At 35.1% G+C, this 22,032-nt stretch overlaps 1 protein-coding gene and 1 long non-coding RNA gene across 2 annotated transcripts; both read left to right on the top strand.

The window, feature by feature from the left end:
- Positions 1-2,334: 2,334 nt before the first annotated feature.
- On the top strand, positions 2,335-2,703 carry LOC100684084 (39S ribosomal protein L30, mitochondrial-like). The gene has a single exon (XM_038570197.1). It carries the CDS (start codon positions 2,335-2,337, stop codon positions 2,701-2,703), a length of 369 nt encoding a protein of 122 aa, XP_038426125.1.
- Positions 2,704-8,670: 5,967 nt separating this feature from the next.
- LOC111091866 lies at positions 8,671-11,928 on the top strand. The gene is made up of 2 exons (XR_005376741.1): positions 8,671-8,805; positions 11,566-11,928. It is a non-coding gene; the product is annotated as an uncharacterized LOC111091866 (long non-coding RNA).
- Positions 11,929-22,032: the final 10,104 nt, after the last annotated feature.

Raw genomic sequence — 22,032 nt, 5'->3', positions numbered from 1 at the left:
CATGTAAATTCAGAGACAGGTGAAATTTTAGTACTAATTAATTTGCTAAAGGCTTTTGAGTTCCTGATTCCATTTCTTTATAGCCCTGAGTGCCTAGGATTCTGTGTGATATTTTCTTCTATGTTTCAAATAGATACATACATATGCATATAGATATTTCTTCTTGTTGAAATAAATTTATTTGCTTGAAACCAAGGGAACTGTGATGGCTTAATTACAGGCTGAAATGAAAAACAGGAATCCAAAGTAATTAGTCTAAAGCATTTGTTACATATTTCAGCATATATAAAGAATCTTTAAAATTGTTTATCAAAAAAAAAATAAATAAAAAAATAAAAATAAAAAAAAATAAATAAAAAAAATAAAATTGTTTATCTTTGGGGGCACTTGGCGGCTCAGTGGTTGAGTGTCTGCCTTTGGCTTAGGTTGGGATCCCGGGGTCCTGGAATCGAGTTCCACATCGGGCTCCCTGCAGGGAGACTGTTTCTCCCTCTGCCTTTGTTCTCTGCCTCTCACATGAATAAATAAATAAAATCTTAAAAAAAAAGAAAAATTGTTTTGAAAAATAAAATAAAATTATCTTTTGACTTATATATATTATACTTGAATGCACAGAGAATACAAATATTTTTGTACAGATGATTTCATATAGCATTAATTATAATATAAAGAATGGAAACAAGTTAAACATCCAACAGTAGACTAATCATTAATAAAGAATGGCATTGTTATGTAATGAGCAACTATGTGGCCATTTCAAATGTTTTTTAGAATGCTTAACATAGGCTGTCACATTATACAACACCAGGATGTGTGTCATAGTCTAGGTAAATGATGATATCCCTTAGATTTATGCAGTGTCCAGCCTATACTGCTCTACACAATTCATGACATATTAAACATTAAGCCAGATTTGACATTATGTTACTGTTAAATTGAAAAAGTACCATTCACACAAAACTATGTCTTCGGTAAAATCCCAAATATGCGATTTATAGATTTAAATTACATATATATATATATATTTCTATATACACATATATTGTAGTATTCATTTAGATAGATTATAGATATATATGTCAAATTATAATAAATTATCTCTGGATGTTGGAATTATGAATGATTTAAAACAATCTTTGGCATTCTCTTTTTCACTCTCTTTTTTTTAAAGATTTTATTTATTTATTCATGAGAGATACACAGAGAGAGAGAGAGAGAGAGAGAGAGAGGCAGAGACACAGGCAGAGGGAGAAGCAGGCTCCATGAAGGAAGCCTGATGGGAGACTCAATCCCAGCTTTCCAGGATCACACCCTGGGCCAAAGGCAGGTGCTAAACCACTGAGCCACCCAGGGATCCCTCTCTCTTTTTTTTTTTTTTTTTTCTATAATGAGAACATATTGATGGAATCTGAAAAAATGGTTATAATTTTTATGTTACTATCTATTGGTCTGTTAAACTAAACATCAAACACTGGGTTTATAAACGACAAAATCTATTATATCCTATCTAATGTACTTGGGTATCACCTTCATGGAAATTCTGTGGCTATGCTTCATATTAACACTTAACTATTAATTTTTCTTTTATTATTTCATACTATCTGAGATATCTGCTTTATTTATGGATTGCCAGACTGGATATTATTCCCTAATAAGGATCTAATCAGACTTGAATATACTGAGAGACAATTTCATGTTTACTACATCAGTGATTCTGTTGACATGTAATTCTTATTTTGCAACTTCCTAAACTATAGAAAAGATAGAATTCTCCAGAATCAGTAAAAAGCTTTGATTCTTTCCACACTACAAATGGATTTAACTTCTCAACGTACTGATTTTCCCAATTGCAAACTGATGATATGTAATCCTACCTAAATGGCCTCAGGGGATATGATGAAGATTGGTATGATTTAGACTAATAGAAAATATTAGGCTCAACTATGGCATAAACAAGTAAATAAATCTATGAAACTCTTTAACACTCTTACAGAAAGGGATATATTAAAGAGAGGCTTGGGGACAGTTGGTTAAATATTGACAATAGAAAGTCCCATTTGGGGAAAAACTGACTTAACTCACACATTGAATATATGTATCTTCTACTCAGCATGGTGTAATTTCCCAGTGAGTTTCAAAGAAGGACCACAAGCAGCCTTATATATGAAAACCTGAACTGTGTAGGGTCAGCCAATCAGTTAAAACCCAATGCCAAGCCCAGGTGGTCCTTCCTCTGTTCTCCTTTCCCTCGCCTCTGAAGAGAAAGGTCAGCACAATCATGGCAGGGATTTTGCACTCAAATTGTTCAGAAGCCCCCAGACCAACTTCAAACTGATGACAAAAGTTGTGGAGCCTCTTATTTGTACAGACTGTATTCGTCAAAAATTTACGAAGTCAAGAATTCCGGATAAAGTGTTTCAACCTTCACCTGCAGATCATGAAAAATATGGTGGGGATCCACAGCACCCTCATAAACTGCATATTGTTACCAGAATAAAAAGTACAAAGAGACATCCATATTGGGAAAAAGATATAATAAATATGCTTGGATTAGAGAAAGCACATCCTCCTCAAGTTCACAAGAACATCCCTTCAGTGAATGCAAAACTGAAAGCGGTTAAGCATTTGATAAGGATCAAGGCCCTGAAGCTGCCACAGGGACTCCCAACAGAGGAAGACTTGCCTCAAGAGCACTGGAATTAGTAGTGCCGTGGCATCTAAACCCTGTAGATCAGAAAGCTGTTAAGTCCTAGTTGCAGAGCAATTTCATATTAAAAAATGTAAATAATTTAAAGGTAGTGAGAAAGTGTTCTCATTAAAATATATTTTAAATAGTTAAAAAAAATACAAAAAAAAAAAAAAAAACAATGCCAACAAGCAAGTTAGTCACAACTTGGGTCCACACCCAAGCATCATGCCCATATCAGAGGTATGTATTTCTATTGTTAATCTGCTCTTACATCTTGAAGTGAATGCTACTAGTCAAAGAAATTATAACCATGTATTATTGAGCTCCAGTCTTATGGACCCATTCATAGTTTTAATGTTCTACATGTATTATTTATAATCCCCAGAAAACTCTTTAAGTGGATTTTCATATTTCTATTATACAGAAGAGGAAACAGAAGCACATAGATTTAAATGATTTGCCCAGGGTCATTTAGTACATTTGGGTTGACTCAGCACTCAAATTCAAGGGTGTAAAACACAAATTGTGCTTTTTATACTTTGATGCTTCCTTCCTGTTACCGAGATTATATGGGTTGAGATCCTCTGTGTTAATGTAAATCAGTGTCTTATCTAGAAAACAACTCATAAATGGTCAATAGATTTATCTCTGTTTGTAGACAATATATTATAGTAAATTATGTTATGTAATACTGCTTTCCAATAGCTTCAAAGATATATCATTTTAAGTGGTTTTATTAGTTATCTATTGCCATATAACAAGTTATTCTAAAAAATAGCAGCTTAAAACAATAAACATTTATACTCTCATAATGTCAGCACATCAGAAATCCACACATGGTGAAGCTGGCTGCCTCTGGCTCAAAGTCTTTCATGACACTGCGTCAAGCTGTCAGCTTGAGGCTGTGGTCTTATTTAAAGGCCCTAATTGGTTTGAGGAATGAGGAGAAGATTTGCTTTGTCTCACTCAGGTGGTCCCTCACCAGGTGGGCCTCATGTCATGTCACTGGCTCCATCCAGGGTAAGTGATCCAGAGAGAGTAAGACAAAGCACCAAAGACCAAAAATGCAATCTTTTCATTTAATCTGAGAAGTGAGATCCCATCTCCTCTGCTATGTGATTATGATATATACTTCTCAGTGTTCTAAAACTCCAGAGTTGTTGTAATCAGGACTCTAATACCAATAACAGAAAGCCAACTTAATCTAGCTTAAACAAAAATATGAAATTTATTGACCCAGGTAAATTAAAAGCCTATATATGGGTCCAGTCTGATGGACTGCATTGAGTGTTTGGATATTAGCAGTGTCTTTCTTCTTTCTGGCCTTACTTTCTTCTGAGTGTTTTTATTTTCTGGCAGGCTCACTCACATTGTGTAAAGATTAATTCTGGTGACCCTGGGGGAACATGATCTATAGTGGTCACTCTCTTTCTGTAGAGGCCCAAGAAAGTTTTTCTTTGGGTTCCATGCTCATTTCTGAAGAAAAAGATAAAGTTCTCTGAATCCTTAGAACTATGGCATGTGCCATCCTAAGGTTGTGGTTACCCCTAAATGAATCATAAGAACAAAATGTTATAGGGAAATTTGGTTCTAAAAAGGAAAAGGTTACAGGAATAAGGGGTCATATTAGGGGAAGATAAAAAAATTTTAAAAATATTTAAAGAAATAGAAATAATCACAATGTACAGACTGAATTGTGAGCCCCCCCAAATTTGTATGTTGAAAGCTCAACACCCAAATGATGGTATTTGAAGGTAGGACCTTTAATGGGGGTAATTAATATTAAAGACTTTTTGTTTTTTGTTTTTTTTTTTTTAGAGAGAGAGATTGAAGAGGGGAGGGTTGGAAGGAGATTGAGAGAGTTTTAAACAGACTCCATGCAGAGCCAGATGTGGGGCTGATCACATGACCCTAAGATCAAGACCTGAGGGGAAACCAGGGGTCAGATGCTCAATTGATCACCCAAGTGCCTGGAGGTAATTAATGTTAAATGAGGTCATAAGGGTGGGGCTTTGAATCCCCTTATCATTTACATAAGATCTTGAAGTTATCAGTATTGTGTTTGTTTCCTGGAGCTTCCATAACAACAAACCAGGTGACTTAAAACGACAAAAATTTATTCTCTTACAGTGCAGGAGGCCAGAAGTCTGAAGTCATGGTGTTGGCATTGTTGGTATCGCCTAGAGCACTACTCACATATAGATATTACAAACAACCTGGTAAATTGGACTGAATAGGAATTACAGGAAATTCCTTAATGGAAAATAAGATTTTTTTCAATACAATTTTCTATATGGAGTTCAAACATAAGCCTCAAAGATTCTTTAACTTAGTGTAATTTGTAATAATATCAGAAAACAAAGCTTCATAAACTTCACTGAATTTTTATAAAACCTACCACATAAGAATTTTAAAAGTATTTCAAAAATTATAACTAAGTATGTTAGTTTCCTAGGGCTACTGTAACAAATTGTCACAACAAAGGGGCTTAAAACAGGGAAATTTATTCTTTTATGTTTTTGGAGGCTTGAAGTCTGAAATCTAGGTGTCAGCAGGTCCACGTTCTCCCTGAAGTCTCTAGGGAAGCGTCTTTCTTTGCCTCTTCTTGGCTGCTAGGGCTTGCTGGTGATCCTTGACTTTAGGTGCGCCTGTCTGTGCCTTTTTCATCACATGTTCTATGTGTCAGAATCCAAATTTCCCTCATCTTATAGGGACACCAGTCACTGGATTTAGGGTCTACCCGAATTCAGCATTAGTTCATTTTAACTTAATTAATCTGCAAAGACCCTATTTCCAAATAAGGTTATAGGCACATAGTATTAGAGTAGGATATTTCTTATTGGGGAATACAATCCAACCCACAATACTAGGATTTAAGATTCTTTAAATAAATTGCATTTAAAAAAAATGGAAAGAGCTTTAGTTCTCTTTATGTCACTTTATTGGTTTCTATGAATAAACAAGAATAGTTTATTAAAGGAAGGTTAAAAAAATCATAATTTGGTTAGGACTCCCACTGTACTAATCTAGTATTTCATGAATAAATCTCACATTATAACCAGGTTTTTGATTAAAAATATGCTTTCTACACAACTTTTAAAACTTATTCACTTTCAAATTCATAATTTACCAAATGATCTTTTCTCCAACTAATGCATACTCTGTAACTTTGGGTTAGGAGTTACATGCTTAATATCACTCCACTGAGCTGAAGAAATCTGTTTAAACAAATCACAAAGCTGTGACACAGGACAGAGCACCGAGCGAAAAACATTTTTAGCTTCTTCTATTTAAAGTCATCCTGGTATTTACAAATGCAGGCAAACTACACGTTGCCTCAAGTGTTTAGATCATCATTCTCCTACAAATCTTCCAAATCATGTTCTAGATAAGAGCTCTAAAATTCCAGCATTCACAGTGACATTCCACCTGCATATGGAATTTTCTGCCTGCCCTGATTTGGCAGCTGTTTTAGAAATGAACATTCATGTTTTGTTATTTTCCCTTCCACAAGATCAATAGTTTCTGATAATATTTCTCACAGCTCTGTAAATTTGGGTTAAAATTTCAACATGTTAAATTAAAATATTTTGTTTCTTGATTTAAACAGAAAATTTGACTACTGGAGTATAAAAATGGAACAAGTAAATGTTATATAAGGGAATGATTATTGTCTTTCTTATATTCTCTTTTTTTCCTCCATTAGCCTAAGTACTCTAGAAAATAGTCAGAACCAAGTTGTACACACTAATGTTCTTTGGTAAGAGTGAAATACTATGTGCAAGGGCAGTAAGAGTGAAGGAAAAAGGAAATGAGGCAGGAACAAGGGCCAGAAATGAATCCAGCTATCTATGATTTCACAATAAAATGCACTCAGTTATTTAGTCACATAGGAGGATATCTCTAGACAAGCTTCATAAAATTACTACATCTGGGAGCTATCTCTTAGGTGGGCATGAGGTTCTAATAGAAGAGTAATTCATCTGACAGTTCTACTGTTCTCACTGGTCAAATCCACTCCAGGAGCTATGAAGTCCTCACACTCCTGGGCTGTATGACCTAGCTCTTCCACAGAGCCGTCAGAGAAGCCACAGCCTTCACAGCTTTGACCTGCCAGGATTTGGAGACAGTGGTCTCTACTAGCTGGAGGTTTCTAGACCTGATCATGGCAGTAGTTAGAATTTATCATCCTCAAAACTGTGTGAGTCAAAGCAAGGGCTGCTCAGACCAAGAACAAAGTCAGGAAGTTGAGGTCTGCAAAGGACATGTCAAAGGAGCCTATTGGGTAGTACATAACTGGGTCTGATTATGCAACACAGATGTGAATGTTCTGACCTGTGAAAGAATTGCTAATTTTTATAGCTGAGTCGGTCTTTGTAGATCATTTATTCCAATGGTGACTTTAAAAATATGAGAAGATATTTCCATTGTCAGTTAAAATGGAGTAACAAAGACTGGATTTGTCTTCCGATTTGAAATAATTCCCCTCCCAAAAGGCAAAGCATTTAAAACAACAGATTTAAGATGATAGATGTCAGATGATGAAGGAGAGTGAGACCTGAGAAATAGGAAACCAAAAGGTGAGCCTAGCAAATGCTGAAACTTATTTCCTTAAGAGTTTCTAGGCCAAGAAAGAGAGATTCAGTAGGAGCCCAGTATATGGAGGAGATGGAAATGTAAGTAGACTGAGGTAGCTAGACACTGCAGTAGAGTATAAGGAAGAAGAGAGCAACAGAGAGAGAGAGAGAGAGATTCAGAAACCTGGCAAAGACACCCCTTGAGTATGCAGCTGGGTACTAACACACACGCAAGGAGACTACGCCAGGCTAAGGAAAGGACCACCTGATAGTATTAGAAGTAACAGTGCTTAGCGCTCAATTGGGATCTGGAGTAATGCCTGTTACCACCATTGGAATTGGAAAACCTCAAATGGCACTGGGTAGAGAAAACAAAAAAGTTGCCTGAAGAGTGACTAGTAGTCACTAGTTGAGTGACTAACTCAAGTTAGTCTTGAGTAACACTACTCTGATTCTAACAAATATAAAATTAAGACCCCCAAAAGAACAAACTGTTTGCAAATAACTTAAATGCATCCTAGAACAAACCTCAGGAATATTTGTATACAAGCAAAACTGTCCAGAATTCAGAGTAAAACTCACAAATGGCTAAAAATAGAATCAAAAACATTATAGACTTGCAAAGCAATAAGAAAACATGAGCCATGTTGAGGAGAAAAAAAATAAATTAAAAGGGGTCTAAAATTGATGGAATGTTAAAAGCAGCAAACAAGGACATTGAGACTGCTATTACAACTATATTACATATGTTCAAAGAATTAAAGAGAGACATGGAAAGATACAAAACCACCAATTTGAACTCTTAAATATAAAAACTTTGATGTGTGAGATTGAAAAATACTGTGCATGAAATTAAGTTAGGAAATATTAAAAAGGAAATATTTTAGAATGGCTAAAATTAAAAAGATTGAGCATCCCAAAGGTTGGCAATGAAGTAGAGAGACTGGAAATCTTATAAACTGTTTGTGGTAATGTAAAATCATATAATTACTTTGAGAGTTTGACAGTTTCGGAATCAGTTTAACATACACCTATAATATAATTTGGTCAGTCCACTCCTTAGCATTTTAAGGAAAATGAAAGCTTATGTCCCTACAAAGAATTGTATATAAGCTCACATTAACAACCTCATTTATAATATCTCAAGCTAGAAATGACCAAAAGGTCTGTCAACAGGTGAATGGATTAGCAGACTGTGATTTGTCTGTATAATGGATACTTGTCCACAATAAAAAGGATTGGACTATTGATAAATGCTACAAAATGGATGAATCTCAACATCATTATGCTAAGCAGTAGAATTGAGACAAGAAAACATACAAGGTTTATGATTCCAGCTATACAAAATTCTAGAATATAAAAACTAATCTATAGTGACAGAAAATATAACAGTGGTTGCCTGGAGATGGAAGAGGGACAGAGAAAGTTGAGTGGGAATGACTCCAAGGACCCTTTGAAGATTATTGATATACTCATTGTCTTATGTTGATGGTTCATCATATTACATATGTGAAAATGAATCAAATTGTATGCTTTTAAGTATGTGCAGTATATTGTATGTTGTTAAAAAAAAGAACCTGGAGAAAAAAGTCTCACAGGGAGTTAAAAGTAGAACTAATAAGAACTAATAAGTCATATTTTCTTTTTTTCTCTAATGCATTTCCTGTATTCTTAAAATTATTTGAAAATAGCATTGATTATTAGATGTAGGGTTATATGTAAGTGCAATATAAATAATTTACAGTTCTGTCTTACTTCTTCCAAAAATCAAAGAAGGACAACCGCAACTGCTGCTCATGTGGACCCTGAATGGCTTGGAGTCCAGATACTGATGGGACCACCAGAGTCGGGATTACAATATCGCTTATTGGGGACTCCCTAACAACAAAGGATGTGGGATGACAATTCGTTAAATAGTCTATTTACTGTAATTTTCACTTCACTCAGTATTTGGAGTTTCTCACACTTTACCTTGCCTTAGAATCACTTGCAGGCTTGTTAAACACAGATTGCTGGGCCCCATTCCCAGTTTCTGACTGAGTAGGTCTGGTATGGGGCCAAAAAATTTACATCTCTACCAAATTTACAGATGATGTTGATGCTGTTGCTTGAGTGACCACACTTTAAGAACCACCAAAATAAATTCCATAGACCAAAAGAAAAAGCAGCCCTTCATGCAGTTGAATTTAATTATTCATTTAGGTTTGGATTTAAATATATCCAGGTAGCAGAGAGCAAGCTAGCATCTGAGCATCCCGGTGGGCATACCCCTGCCAGATCCTCATCTCTCCTTTCCTGTTTCCTGGATATATTCAGCTCACAGCAAACCTGTTTTTGGAGGTGTAGGAGCCACAACTCTGTCTACTTTTCAAGTTTAAAATGTTTAGTGATAGTCAAAGATAGCACTGTTCACAGTTGAATCCTTGCAGAACCAATGCAGATCATTGTTCACTTACAAGTTCAACAAGGTATTTAAGCGCCTACTGTGTGTCACACTCTGTGTTAGGCACTGGGAATTTAGGGGTGAGCAATTCAGGCTTGGCCTTTACCTCTTAGAGATTTCTGTCTATTGAGAAAATTGCCATTATACCAATAAGCATCCAAATAATAGAGCCACGATTATAACAAATGTATAGAAGGAGAGCTGTAGATATTGATGATCAGTATAAGGATAATGTTCATATTCATGAAGAAAATGCATATAATTCTATTACTTGATTGGATCTCTATGTCTCCAATTCCAATGATAATTTCTGATATAAATTGCATTGGACAATTCTAATAGACAATTTTAATGAGTACAGCACTGTTTCCCATTTATACTTTCATTGCTTTTGGTTTTGTCTCTGAATTTGTGTCTTCTTCCTCTTGTGAGTTGATTTAATCTTTACCTTTTATTACTTTTCTATTTTTAGAAGCCATGGTGTCAGTTTATTCAATGTTTATCTTTTCTTTTCTTTTTTTTTTAATGATTTTATTTATTTGAGAGACAAGGAGAGAAAGCGAACAGGGAGTGGGCAGAGGGAGAAGCAGGGGCTCAATCCCAGAATCCTGAGATATGATCTGAACCAGAGGTAGACACTTAACTGACTGAGCCACCCAGCTGTCCTCAATGTTATCTTTTCTTTCTTTTAATGTTTATCTTTTCTTTGACTAATTTCATCTCAACAAAAATTGACCTCTGTTTAATTGATTATTGTACTTATTTATTTATTTATTTATTTATTTAATTTTTAAAAATTGTTTTTATTGGAGTTCAATTTGCCAACATTTAGCGTAACACCCAGTCCTCATCCCGCCAGGTGCCCCCTTCAGTGCCCGTAACCCAGTCACCCCAACCCCCCCCGCCCACCTCCCCTTCCACTACCTCTTGTTCATTTCCCAGAGTTAGGTGTCTCTCATGTTTTGTCACCCTCACTGATATTTTCACTCATTTTCTCTCCTTTCCCTATATTCCCTTTCACTAATTTTTACATTCCCCAAATGAATGAGACCATATAATGTTTGTCCTTTTCCGATTGACTTATTTCACTCAACCTAATACCATCCAGTTCCATCCACGTCGTAGTTTTTGAAAATAATCAGATATTTTATGTTTCACTGAATTACTACTTTTTTTGTAAGATAAGTGCTTCACAGGAGACCTTAATGTGAGTGTACAATAAATACATTTTTTCCATTTCTCAAACTTTTCCTTTATTCTTTCATGCACAGTAAACTGGTGAAATTCATGAATGATAAATCTCAAAATTGCCTTGAAACTTCAAATTTATCTATACCGCAATGTTTGCACAGGCTCCTGGCTCTCACCTAAATGCCAATATGGTTCCTTTTTTTTTTTTTTTTTATCATCACACCTTTTTTATAAGAATTTATTTATTTATTTATTTATTTATTTTTATTTGAGAGAGAGAGAGAGAAGAGGGAGAGAGAATCTGAAGCAGACTTGGCACTGAGCACAGAGCCTGATGTGTGACTGATTTCACAGCTGGAAGGACCTGAGCTGAGCTGAAACCTAGAGTCAGACACTTAACTAGCTGGGCTGCTCAGGTGCCCCTCATCTCACCTTTTTGCAGTCAAATGCTCTACCCCTGAGCTATACCCCCAGCATCTCACTTTTTTAACTTACATGAAAAAATTTTTATGCAATGCAATGTTCATGCTGAAAGGACTTTTTAAATCTCTTGTGAGGGTTACCATGTATGTGATGGAAAGCAGAAAAAAAAAAAAAATCAAAGTTGCCCTGAGAAGTGCATAGTGAACGTTTGACTAAATTTGTGCTTTCTCCCTTTTTTTCAGGTCTTAGGACATACAGAACTCTACAGCCTCAGAGTTGAGAGTGCCAAACTCTCAGAGCTCTCAGTTGTGACAAAACATAACCTGGGATGTTCAAGGCTAGGCTCCATTACCAGCTGAGTGACTCACCAGCTCATGCAGAATACATGAGATTCAAATTTGTGGCCGAGCAAAACTTCAAATAACTCCAAATTATGATTCCAGGGCTGCTTGGGAATTGTTCATCCTGTCTTTCAGCATTTGCACAGTATTTATTCAACAAATTATAATATCAGAGCTAGTAATGAATACGAAGCCTCTCAACTTCTTGTTCTATAATTCTGCTGGGTTGTATAAAATCATGGACCTCAAGATCCTATGACATTATTACAACTTGTTCCTTATTTCTCTGACAGATAACACAGCATTTTAGACCCTTATTCATCCATTTACACATTTTTTTTTTTAATTTACAGTGATGTAAGCACTTTTCCTACCTCTTGGTAAGTAAGACAGGCTCTACTCAAAGAGCCTATAGTTTGGCTGGATAAAAAGTAACACAAAGAGATCATTATGATAAAATGTGAAGAGTGTTGTATCACAGAGAAGCCCGGAAAAGGAAAGAACAAAGACAGATACATCAAGTTTTCTTCTTTTTGTGGTATTTAATCCAGTAACTTTCCCATTGGTTGTCCTCTCATACTGAACATAGTTCATGAAATAACACCCTGAATATGTCCAGAGTCAGTGAGTACCACCAGCATCTATGCTTTAGTCCCATGGCAGCTTTCACTATGAGCAGATCTGTCACTTGCCTATTCTAGTTTAAGTTATGGTTTCTATCAGGACATCCATGTGAAAATAGATGTGATGGACTTGAAATAGAATTTAGTCGTGGGAAAAATGTCTGTTTTAGGCTAAAATCTCATATCAAATAAATAGTTGCTAGGTGACTACACAGTGTGATTCATATTCTGCAACTGATATCACTGTAAAAAAAGTTAGGTTTTCTTTAAAGTATTTTTCATTTCTAATGATGTTAAGTTGAAGACTTCTAATATTATAGGACAAACTTAAAACACACTGCCCATTAAACTCTGATTTCAGTAGGGAGTTACTGATACCTTAAGTCCCTGCTGAAGACACAGTAGGGTTTGATGATCTGAGATTTGAGGTAGATTTTCCTACAACTTCCACTGTCTCAACTTCAAGAAAAAAAAAAAAAAAACGTATTAATTGAAAGTCCAAAGAATTATTAGAATTGTATGGTTCCAAACACGGCAATATAGTCATATAAGTAGTGGGAACATATGTCAATAGAAACTTACTTTCTCTTTTCTAACCAGATAGTGTGCCCCTGTAAATAGGGACTATCATTTCTTCAGGGATGGCAACACTTAATTCTCTGTTCTGTACTTGGTAGGGACCCAATAAACATTTGGCAATGATTATAAAAATAATGAAGATGAAATTATTTTAATTTTAAATTAAATTCTGGGAAGATTTTGTGGTAAAAGTAAATTTAATATTTCTCCCTGTTCTGGTCTTTGTTTTTTAGGACATTTCACAAATATGTCTTGCCTATTCAGAATGACAGTATGCGTTATTCTCAAAAGGCATGATTTTTTTTCAATCTCTTGAGTCATATTGATTTGGAATAAACACGGTCCTTAAAATTCTAATTTAATGTTCTCAGAAAATTTTGCCATTATGGAAGTCACTTTCATATGTTCCTATGAGAGGACAGAGATTTGAATTTCTACTTGATTTCTTGCTTCTATTCAATTTCCTACCCAAGATGTCAAATTCATCTCTCACTTGTGACTTTCATAGGAAGATATGATAGCTCCAATGGCAGAAGGAAAAGGACTATATTTATAATTGTCAGTATTTTTAGCAATAAGCTGCTGTACCAACAAAAGATAATACAGATTGAGCCATTTGTATTTTTACAGCTATAATTTAATTCTACTTAGGAGCAATGTATAACTTTTCCTTTGTGTTTATTTAGCTATCTGTGACTTGGGGCCCCTTTGTTGCCTTTGAATTGTCAGTTATTCTAATACTGTTTTTATCTTTTTTTTTTTCCATGAAAGCAGAATTTTTTTTTTAAAGTGTAATGACTATAAAAGGAAACGACACTCTATGAAAGGTATTGTTAAAATGAGGTGTTAAATGTCAAGATTCTTAAAGCACAGGAGAAAATTTACATTAGATTCTAATTATACTTTAGCAGCAAATGAAAAAAATACAAAGAGAATCTAAAATTGGAATAAATTTACAAGTGAATCAAAATTGCTTTTAAAATGCCTTTTCTTTACCAGATGATCAAAGTACCTATTTTTCTTCTGTATGCAATGCCACCTGTTCTGCAGTTTTCCCTATTGGTTGAAAATGAAATAGAAAATTCTGTGTGTTTTTTCACATCCACTTCAGTCATATATCTCTTCATTTTGCATTTTATGTTTTCTAATATTCTCTCTTTTAATAATCAGTCCCTTATCCACCTAGATGTATATATCCTGTGACAATCTTTGAAGAATATACATACATTATTGTAGAGATTGAATGTGCTATTACAGTAGATAATTGGCCACTCTGCTTCACTATTTTTCTTAAGAGTTCACAAAAGCAAAAAAGAAAACAAATAGTCTTATTGATCAAGAATTACACTAATAATTCATCTGTAGAAGATGAGTGAAGGTGAAATCATATAATTTTTATTAATTTTTCCACTTCAAAGCAAGTTTGACTAAACTTGTAGTCAAACTGAAAATAAAATGTTTTATTTGATTATTTTCAGTTGTTAATAAACAATAGAATTTAAAACCATAGTGGATTATAAATTAAAAATTGAGTCACATTCCTGACTTTGTAGGTGACCATGAAAAATTCATCTCTCAGCTGTTCTCAGGTGTTATTGGGAAACAATAAGCCTCTTAAATTTTCTGAAGCTTAAAAGCAATAATCTCTCCAAATTTTTTTTAAATCAAAAGAACATAAAATTGATATGCAAGCTAGACATATAATGCCTTATTTCAAACTATTACATAGTTAGTGACACTTTATTTTTCATTTTTATTATTTTTTAAAGATTTTATTTATTTATTCATGGAAGACACACACACAGAGAGGAAAGCAGAGGCATAGGCAGAGGGAGAAGCAGGCTCCCTGCAAGGAGCTCGATGTGGGACTTGATCCTGGGTCTCTAGGATCACACCTGGGCTGAAGGCAGCCCTAAACCACTGAGCCACCCAGGCTGCCCAGTAACACTGTTTAATTAAGCTATGTTTAATTGGAACTTATTACCATAAAGATGAGCTTTATTTTTTTCATGTGTCACTAAAATCATATGTTTTCAATACTCTTTTTGAGACTCACCTTAACAGTTACCACATGAGAACAAAGAACAAAGAAATTTCATTTCTGTATTTCTCCATTTAGAATTATTGAAGAGAAAAGTCAATAACCACATCAAAATACAGTTCTTTGAGATAAGAATCTAAGCATTGTCAGCACAACATGAAATATTTAAGATCTCTACAACAGGAACTACAATGGGAATTTTGTTCTTAAAATAAGTCACATAATACCAGATATGTCATTTCACTTAGATTGCATAGAAGTAAAGCATTAAACACACTAGGTAACATTATGTAACTATATTCTCATATCTAAGTTAAAATCATGCAAGGAGATCCATAACTTGTAATCCTAAAATTCTAGCAAAAAATTTATCTTGTTTTATATTCTTCACCGATAGTTCTTTTGTGTCTTTGAATAGTTTTTCTTATAATCTGTGTTTCATAATTACTTATTTTGTAATGCATGTCATTTTTGAGATTCCACTATATGTATATGCATTCCCTATTCCACTGCCCCACTATTTCTTCTACTATAGTATGCACACGACATCAGCAGGGACAACTATTTCTTCCTTTGGGTCTTCTCTTCTACACTCTGAACATTTTAAAATAAGGATTTATCTTCTATAAGACAAGTCATCAGCTAAAATATACAGATATAAATAATCTATTTATAGACAGGCTAATTATATCAATCCAAATAGAAACAAAATTCCTTCATATTTGGACTCATTCATTGGCAAATAAATGTAATAAGCTGGCCAAAATATAATTTAATCCCACTAGGAACGCTATTTTAGGAAAACAAAACAAAAATGCTTAACTCGAACCAATTCTCTTCTTTATCTCTCTCTTGGACACATAAATAATGAAAACAATTTATCTTATAGGGATAAACCATGGCCCCTCCCCAACTTCTTTTTTCTCTGATTTGGGACAAAACAACTAAGTAGCACAGTTTTCATATAAATTTGCCAGTATTTCTAAAATGTTACATAAGAAAATTTTCACTAGTATATTAAGAAAAATTCCAACTTGGTACAACATAATCCACATAACAAAAAGTCAGGCCTAGAGGGAAAACAAAAGGTCAAAAAATTAGTTCTAAAAATCTTCCAAATCTGCTGGATAGCTGGTATTACACAAGTTCTCCAGTAAAAAGCTACTATAAAATCTCAGTTTAGGGTTTGTTTTTTTTGTTTGTTTGTTTGTTTTTGTTTTTGTTTTGCCTATGTAGGCATTGGAGAGCAATTAAAGTAGCCAGGATTGGAGGTACAGATCAGAAAGAGAAGAGAAAGACACTGAAAGGAGCTATACTTTAGCTGCTTTTTCACAGTGAAACATGTGCTATTATTTTCCATTTCATAGTGTGAGGCTCAGGTTTAAGCAGAAAGTGTCTGTGTAAAATGCTTGTGAAACTTGGGATGAGAAAGTAAAAATATAGCTACTAAGGTAGGTCAGACTCAAAATAACAAGATCTAGAAAAGATGAGTTTATAAAGAAGTGATGGCAACATTCTTTTCCTTGAAACATTTGTCAAGCATTAATCTCCCAAAGTGTAAGAGACTGAAAAACAGAAGAAAGCAGGCAAAAAGGCAAAGAAAAATTTTCGCAGTCTCACAACACCAGAAGAACACAAATTGGAAACAGGAATCTGCTGAGAAAGAGAGCCAATGGTAACACACAAAATTTTCAGGAATACGAATAAAGTAAAAATATTACAGCTCTTAACAAAGCTTGAAACCTATTCTTAAACTTTATCAGTCCTTGCTTAGACTGATGAAATCTGCCCTTATACTAACTAATCACTGGAATAATTAAATATTCTTTGAGGAAGATAATGTCATATAGAGTTCCTTATCTCAGTAGTCTTTTGTATACAATGGTTAGAATTTTTAAAAAATCTATAAAAGAGTACCAAATGACCAAAAAACAAGAGAAGGAATATATGCTAGAAACAGACCAACAGACGATCTAGGCAGTGAAGTGATAAACAGAAACTTAAAAATAATTGTAATTAATATATGCAATAAAATTGATGACAAGATAAAGAGTTTCAGAAAATATGGGAATATATATAAAATAATCAAATAGTAGTTCCAGAACTGAAGAATATAATAACTGAAATTCAGTACTCAGTGAGTAAATTACCAGTAGATTAGATATAAGAAAACAAAAAATGTAGGTCAGTAAAAAATAACCAGGATGAAAACAAAGAGAAAAGAAGATTGAAAGATAAAGAAACAAAATTAGAAGACATAAGTGATATTGGAAATGGTGTATGTGTAAAAGAGAAAAAGAGAAGAGGGAACATGAGACTGACGCAGCAGTTCAAGAGATATAGGCAAAACATTTTCCAGAGCTGTGTAAAGATACCAAGATAGAGTTTTACAAAGAACTACTGCTCTCCAATACTGTAAATACCAAAAATATCACATCTAGGCACACTTTAGTAAAACTGATGAAAAAAATAAAAGGAAGAAAAAATGTTAGAAAGAGTAAAGATAAAAAAACTCCCATTATGTGACTTTTAAGAATAGCAGTAAAGGACTCTTATTCTTTCATTTTCTTTCATCCTTAGAGTGATATACTTCTCTTAGTTCATCCTACAGTCTCTTACCCTAGAACTTGTAAAAAATATAAAAATACATGCATATGGCTGGGCAATTTGAATGACCAATCACATTTTTAAAATATCAGGTTAAGGACACTTAATCATTTCTCCTTTTCTAGAATGAATTCTCCCATTTGTAATTTTACTTTGAAAATTAGATGGTAACTTTTGTTTCTTAATTGATTAGGAATGTTAAACTTTGAGACCAATTCTTCAACTTAATTTGTCATTGTCTCATGACTTTTTGTTGCAAATATATCCTCATCGACTCACTCAATATACAAACTTTGAAGTTCTTAAATTCACAGTAACCATGAAGCTTGAGTCTTTGTTTTAGGTCATAATACCATTATGAAATATATATCCCATAATACTATTCCGAAATTCATAAAAGGATGTAGGACAGAATTATTTTATATTTAGAAAGATAAAACTATATTTTAAAAATAGGAATATTCTGGGGCAGCCCCAGTGGCCCAGCGGTTTAGCACTGCCTTAAGCCCAGAGCATGATCCTGGAGACCCGGGATGGAGTCCCACGTTGGGCTCCCTGCATGGAGGCTGCTTCTCCCTCTGCCTGTGTCTCTGCCCCTCTCTCTCTCTCTCTCTCTCTCTGTGTGTCTTCCATGAATTAATAAATAAAATCTTTAAAAAATAATATAGGAATACTCTTTTTATGATTAATTTAATTATTTGAGATGGAGAGAGAAAGAGAAAGAGCATAAGTAGGAAAGACAGAGGGGGAGGGAGAGAGAATCCCAAGCAGTGTCTGCACTGAATGTGGAGCCTGACATGAGGCTTGATATCATGACCTGACCTGAAACCAGGAATCAGGCACTTACATGACTGTGCCACCCAGGGTCCCCTTTAGTGGGAATACTCTTAAAGAGTTATACAATAGTCCATCATCCTGGTTTCTATTTAAATCAAATTTGAAAGAAAAATGGTCATGTCTTTTGGATTTATAATTTGCTAATTTTTCATTGGGACAGACTTTCATTTATATAAGAAGGAATAAGACAATGGCATTATGAGCAACAAAGGTTACTGGAAGAGTAAGCACAGAGGCAATGAGGAAATAATTTAGGAAATTATGGTAGGAAAAGTAGAAAAGAAAAGAGGTAGAAAGGAGTATTTGAGTACAATATAAAAGGGAAAGAGTCAATAGGAGGCATTCAGGTAACCAATAGTTTTGAAACTCTGTGGGCTTGCCTGTGTACTGGGCTCTGAACAAAATGAAAAAAGCCTCTGCTTTCAAGGAACTTATATTGTAGCTGTTGTACATCAGTTAAGATTAGGTTGTCTGGGGATCCCTGGGTGGCTCAGTGGTTTAGTGCCTGCCTTCTGCCCAGGGTGTGAGCCTGGAGTCCCAGGATCGAGTCCCGCATCGGGCTCCCTGCATGGAGCCTGTTTCTCCCTCTGCCTGTGTCTCTGCCTCTTTCTCTGTGTCTCTCATGAATAAATAAATAAATAACACCTTTAAAACAAAACAAAAAGATTAGGCTGTCTGCATATAAAAATATTTAATAAGATTTTAAAGATCACATTATTTTTCGTTAACACAAGATAAAACTGAATTTAGCCCAGTACTGGTTAAATTCCACCCTCAAGGTAATTCACTGTTCAGAAGAGCTGTTGTGGCACCAGCCTTCACATCCATTACCAGACAGTAAGAAGGGGGAAGAGAAGAAAGCAAAAGGGAAATATTACCCCTTAAGGAACCAACCATACTTCCCCAAACTTCTGACTCCTTAGAATGTAGTCATGTTGATGGTGTGGTAAACAAAGGCAAAAGAAAAAAATTAAAATTCCTTACTATTTACAGCCCATTGACAAGACACAGGTCGAGTGACCTTCCTCTGGGAGCTCAGCTGCCTCAATGTTAATACTTTGCTAAGGGCAAAAGGCATCTTAGCTTAACATTATCCCAACTCTCCAGGATCCTAGAGATCTATTTTAACATATAAAACTTCCTTTGGAGATTTCCTTTATCTCTACCTGCCAAGATATATGTCAGCAGCTATCCCCCAAGCATATGGCTGACCAATATTCATCTAAAAGGTCTTGAAACTTTGCTTCCAAAATCCCTTGGAGACTTATGCTATTTCTAACCTCCTTCCAACTTGAAAGTATATAATCCACCACTTCTCATGGCCTCAGTGCAAGCTCTTTCTGCCCACAGGTCCTGTCCCTGTGCTTTAATAAAACAACTTCTTTTCACCAAAGATGTCTCAAGATTTCTTTCTTGGCCATGGGCTCTGAACACCAAACATTTCCTACATCACTGATACCTTTAGCTCTAAGGAAGAGTGGGAAATAAAATATCTTTGTCATGCATATCCCTGCTCCAAATAATATTGGATTGTTTGCTCTTAAAGCAGAAAGGGAGAATGGATATCATGCCTGGATGGAAACACTGGCTCTGTCATGGTTGAAAACACGTGAACATGTTTATTTTAACAATATATCACTCAATATCATATGCTGGTGGAATTATAAGTAGTCCAAAAAGGTCTTTATTATTTTATATTTATTTGCTTCTTATGGTCTTCAAACCACAGATATATTTTTAATGATAAGAAAAAATAATGAGACACGTTGGCTGAGAGAATATGTTCCCCTAGTTGGCCCTATTAGTTATTTTTCATCTAAATCCATTTATTTTGTTCCATTCCCTAAAAGCTTACTTTTTTGGAGAACTGAGAAAACTATTTAAACTCCAACTTGACTCACAGAACTACTTGCAGATGTTGCCTTTGAACATTTGGGAGACTAATGAGAGCTGCATGCTAATCTCATTAGATTACTCGCAAATATGAGCAATAAATTTATATTCTTAATAGTCTAAGACCCAGAGATTTGGTATAAGACACTGCCACTCAACCCTATTTCTGGTTACACATACCAAGGACATATCTAAATAAGTTCCCCAAAACACCTTAAAGTCTCAATCCCATTATAATTCTTTCCTGTGGCTAATTACCAGTGGCAGAAGGACTGAGTTTCTCTTTGACTCAGTAGTTTTGTAAGGTTGAACCGTGTTGGAGTGCTAATAAGGAGTATACTGATAGCTTCTCAGCTCCGACTTTCCTCTCACACTATTAAAAAATAAATTAATGGTTACCTCCTTCTCTGAATCAATCATGCAATTTCCTGAGCACAGGAGCTTTACGATTTGCAACATGTTGTCCCATGTAGTGTCTTACTTTATTTTCACAGTTGTCCTGTAAAGTAAAACGATTTGCAGTAATACCCAGGTTGTAGTATATTTGAGGTTCTGAGGGGTGATATGAATTGCTCACTTGGCCTGTGAATAACAAAATTTGAACTAGGCTGATTTAGAACCATTTTTTTTTCACTATAATTATTGTCCTTTTTATCTACCCACAAGTTTTTCAGTAAAATCATTTTCCTATGTTGCTGTTACCAATACAAAGGAAAAATAAGTTTTTTTCTATGTTGCTTCTGCTCTCTGCTCTTTTAATTACATGTATACACATTCTCACATCTCTCCCTTTTCTTCCCTTCCAGAGCAATTTGTTTTGTAGCTATCCCTTAATTAATGCCCATTCTTCACCCATTGGTATAAAGGGCAGGAATGAAATATCAAAACTTGCTTTGTAATTGTAGATTCCCTCCTGCTGGGAGGCTCAATGAAAGGAATAAAATTTCAATTAAGCAATTACCAAAGAGTGCCACTGAAAGCCTCAGGAGTGCAACTGTTCCTCTCCCTGATTTCTGCAGCCCTCATTGACCATATGTTGAATTTCCATTTTCCATGGTTTCCGCTTGGGCAGAAATCTCCCCATATTGACATGTGTGTAATGGAGGAGCACCACGTGAGGCCCAGTTTTGTATTTATCCAAGCCCACTTGCTTCAATGTCTGTGACAAGAGTAGAATGGGTACCAGCAAGAGGCCGGACATTTTCGATGCCCTGTCAAAGCCTGGCTGTTCTCGGTCCTGTGATGATATGGAAATGGCTCCCTTCTTATTGTGCAAGCCAAGCTCACATGTGGATTAGCCCTTTGAACACCAAGTCCATTTCTTTGCTTTCATTGTCTGTACTTGTAAACCAGACCCTGCGTAGAGAGCAGGCTCTCTGGTTTCCTACCCCAGAGGCCAACTTAGGAGAGCCTAAGAGAGGAGAGCACAGAGTGAGGTCCCCTTGAAGGTACCACTGAAGCCAAGTTTAATTGTGTTTTCCTGTCTTCAAATTCACAGACTTCAGTTTCCAGCAAGTTGTGAGCACAAACTATCATGCTGTAGCTACAAGGCACTTGCTATCCAGTCACCATGTGCCCACCCACTGGAATTAATTTGGAGGAACAGTATGTTCTCTGGATATTTCTTATATCCAGAGTTTTTGGGTTTTTTTCAGTGCTTTTGCTCCAAGATTATAAAGCACACATTTAAAAAACTAATAGTTCTAATGGTGAATATAATGCTTTAATACTAATGTAATATAATGCTACTAATAATATGCTACATTTGCATTGAGATTTAAATTTGTT

Source organism: Canis lupus, chromosome 23, assembly GCF_011100685.1.
Source record: "Canis lupus familiaris isolate Mischka breed German Shepherd chromosome 23, alternate assembly UU_Cfam_GSD_1.0, whole genome shotgun sequence".
Classification (NCBI taxonomy): Eukaryota; Metazoa; Chordata; class Mammalia; order Carnivora; family Canidae; genus Canis; species Canis lupus.
The sequence above is the reverse complement of the archived record's forward strand: the minus strand, read 5'-3'. Positions and strand labels throughout refer to the sequence as shown.

What these genes read in the sequence shown, in the direction of transcription:
- LOC100684084 (XM_038570197.1), top strand. Translation starts at nt 2,335, where the DNA reads ATGACAAAAGTTGTGGAGCCTCTTATTTGTACAGACTGTATTCGTCAA.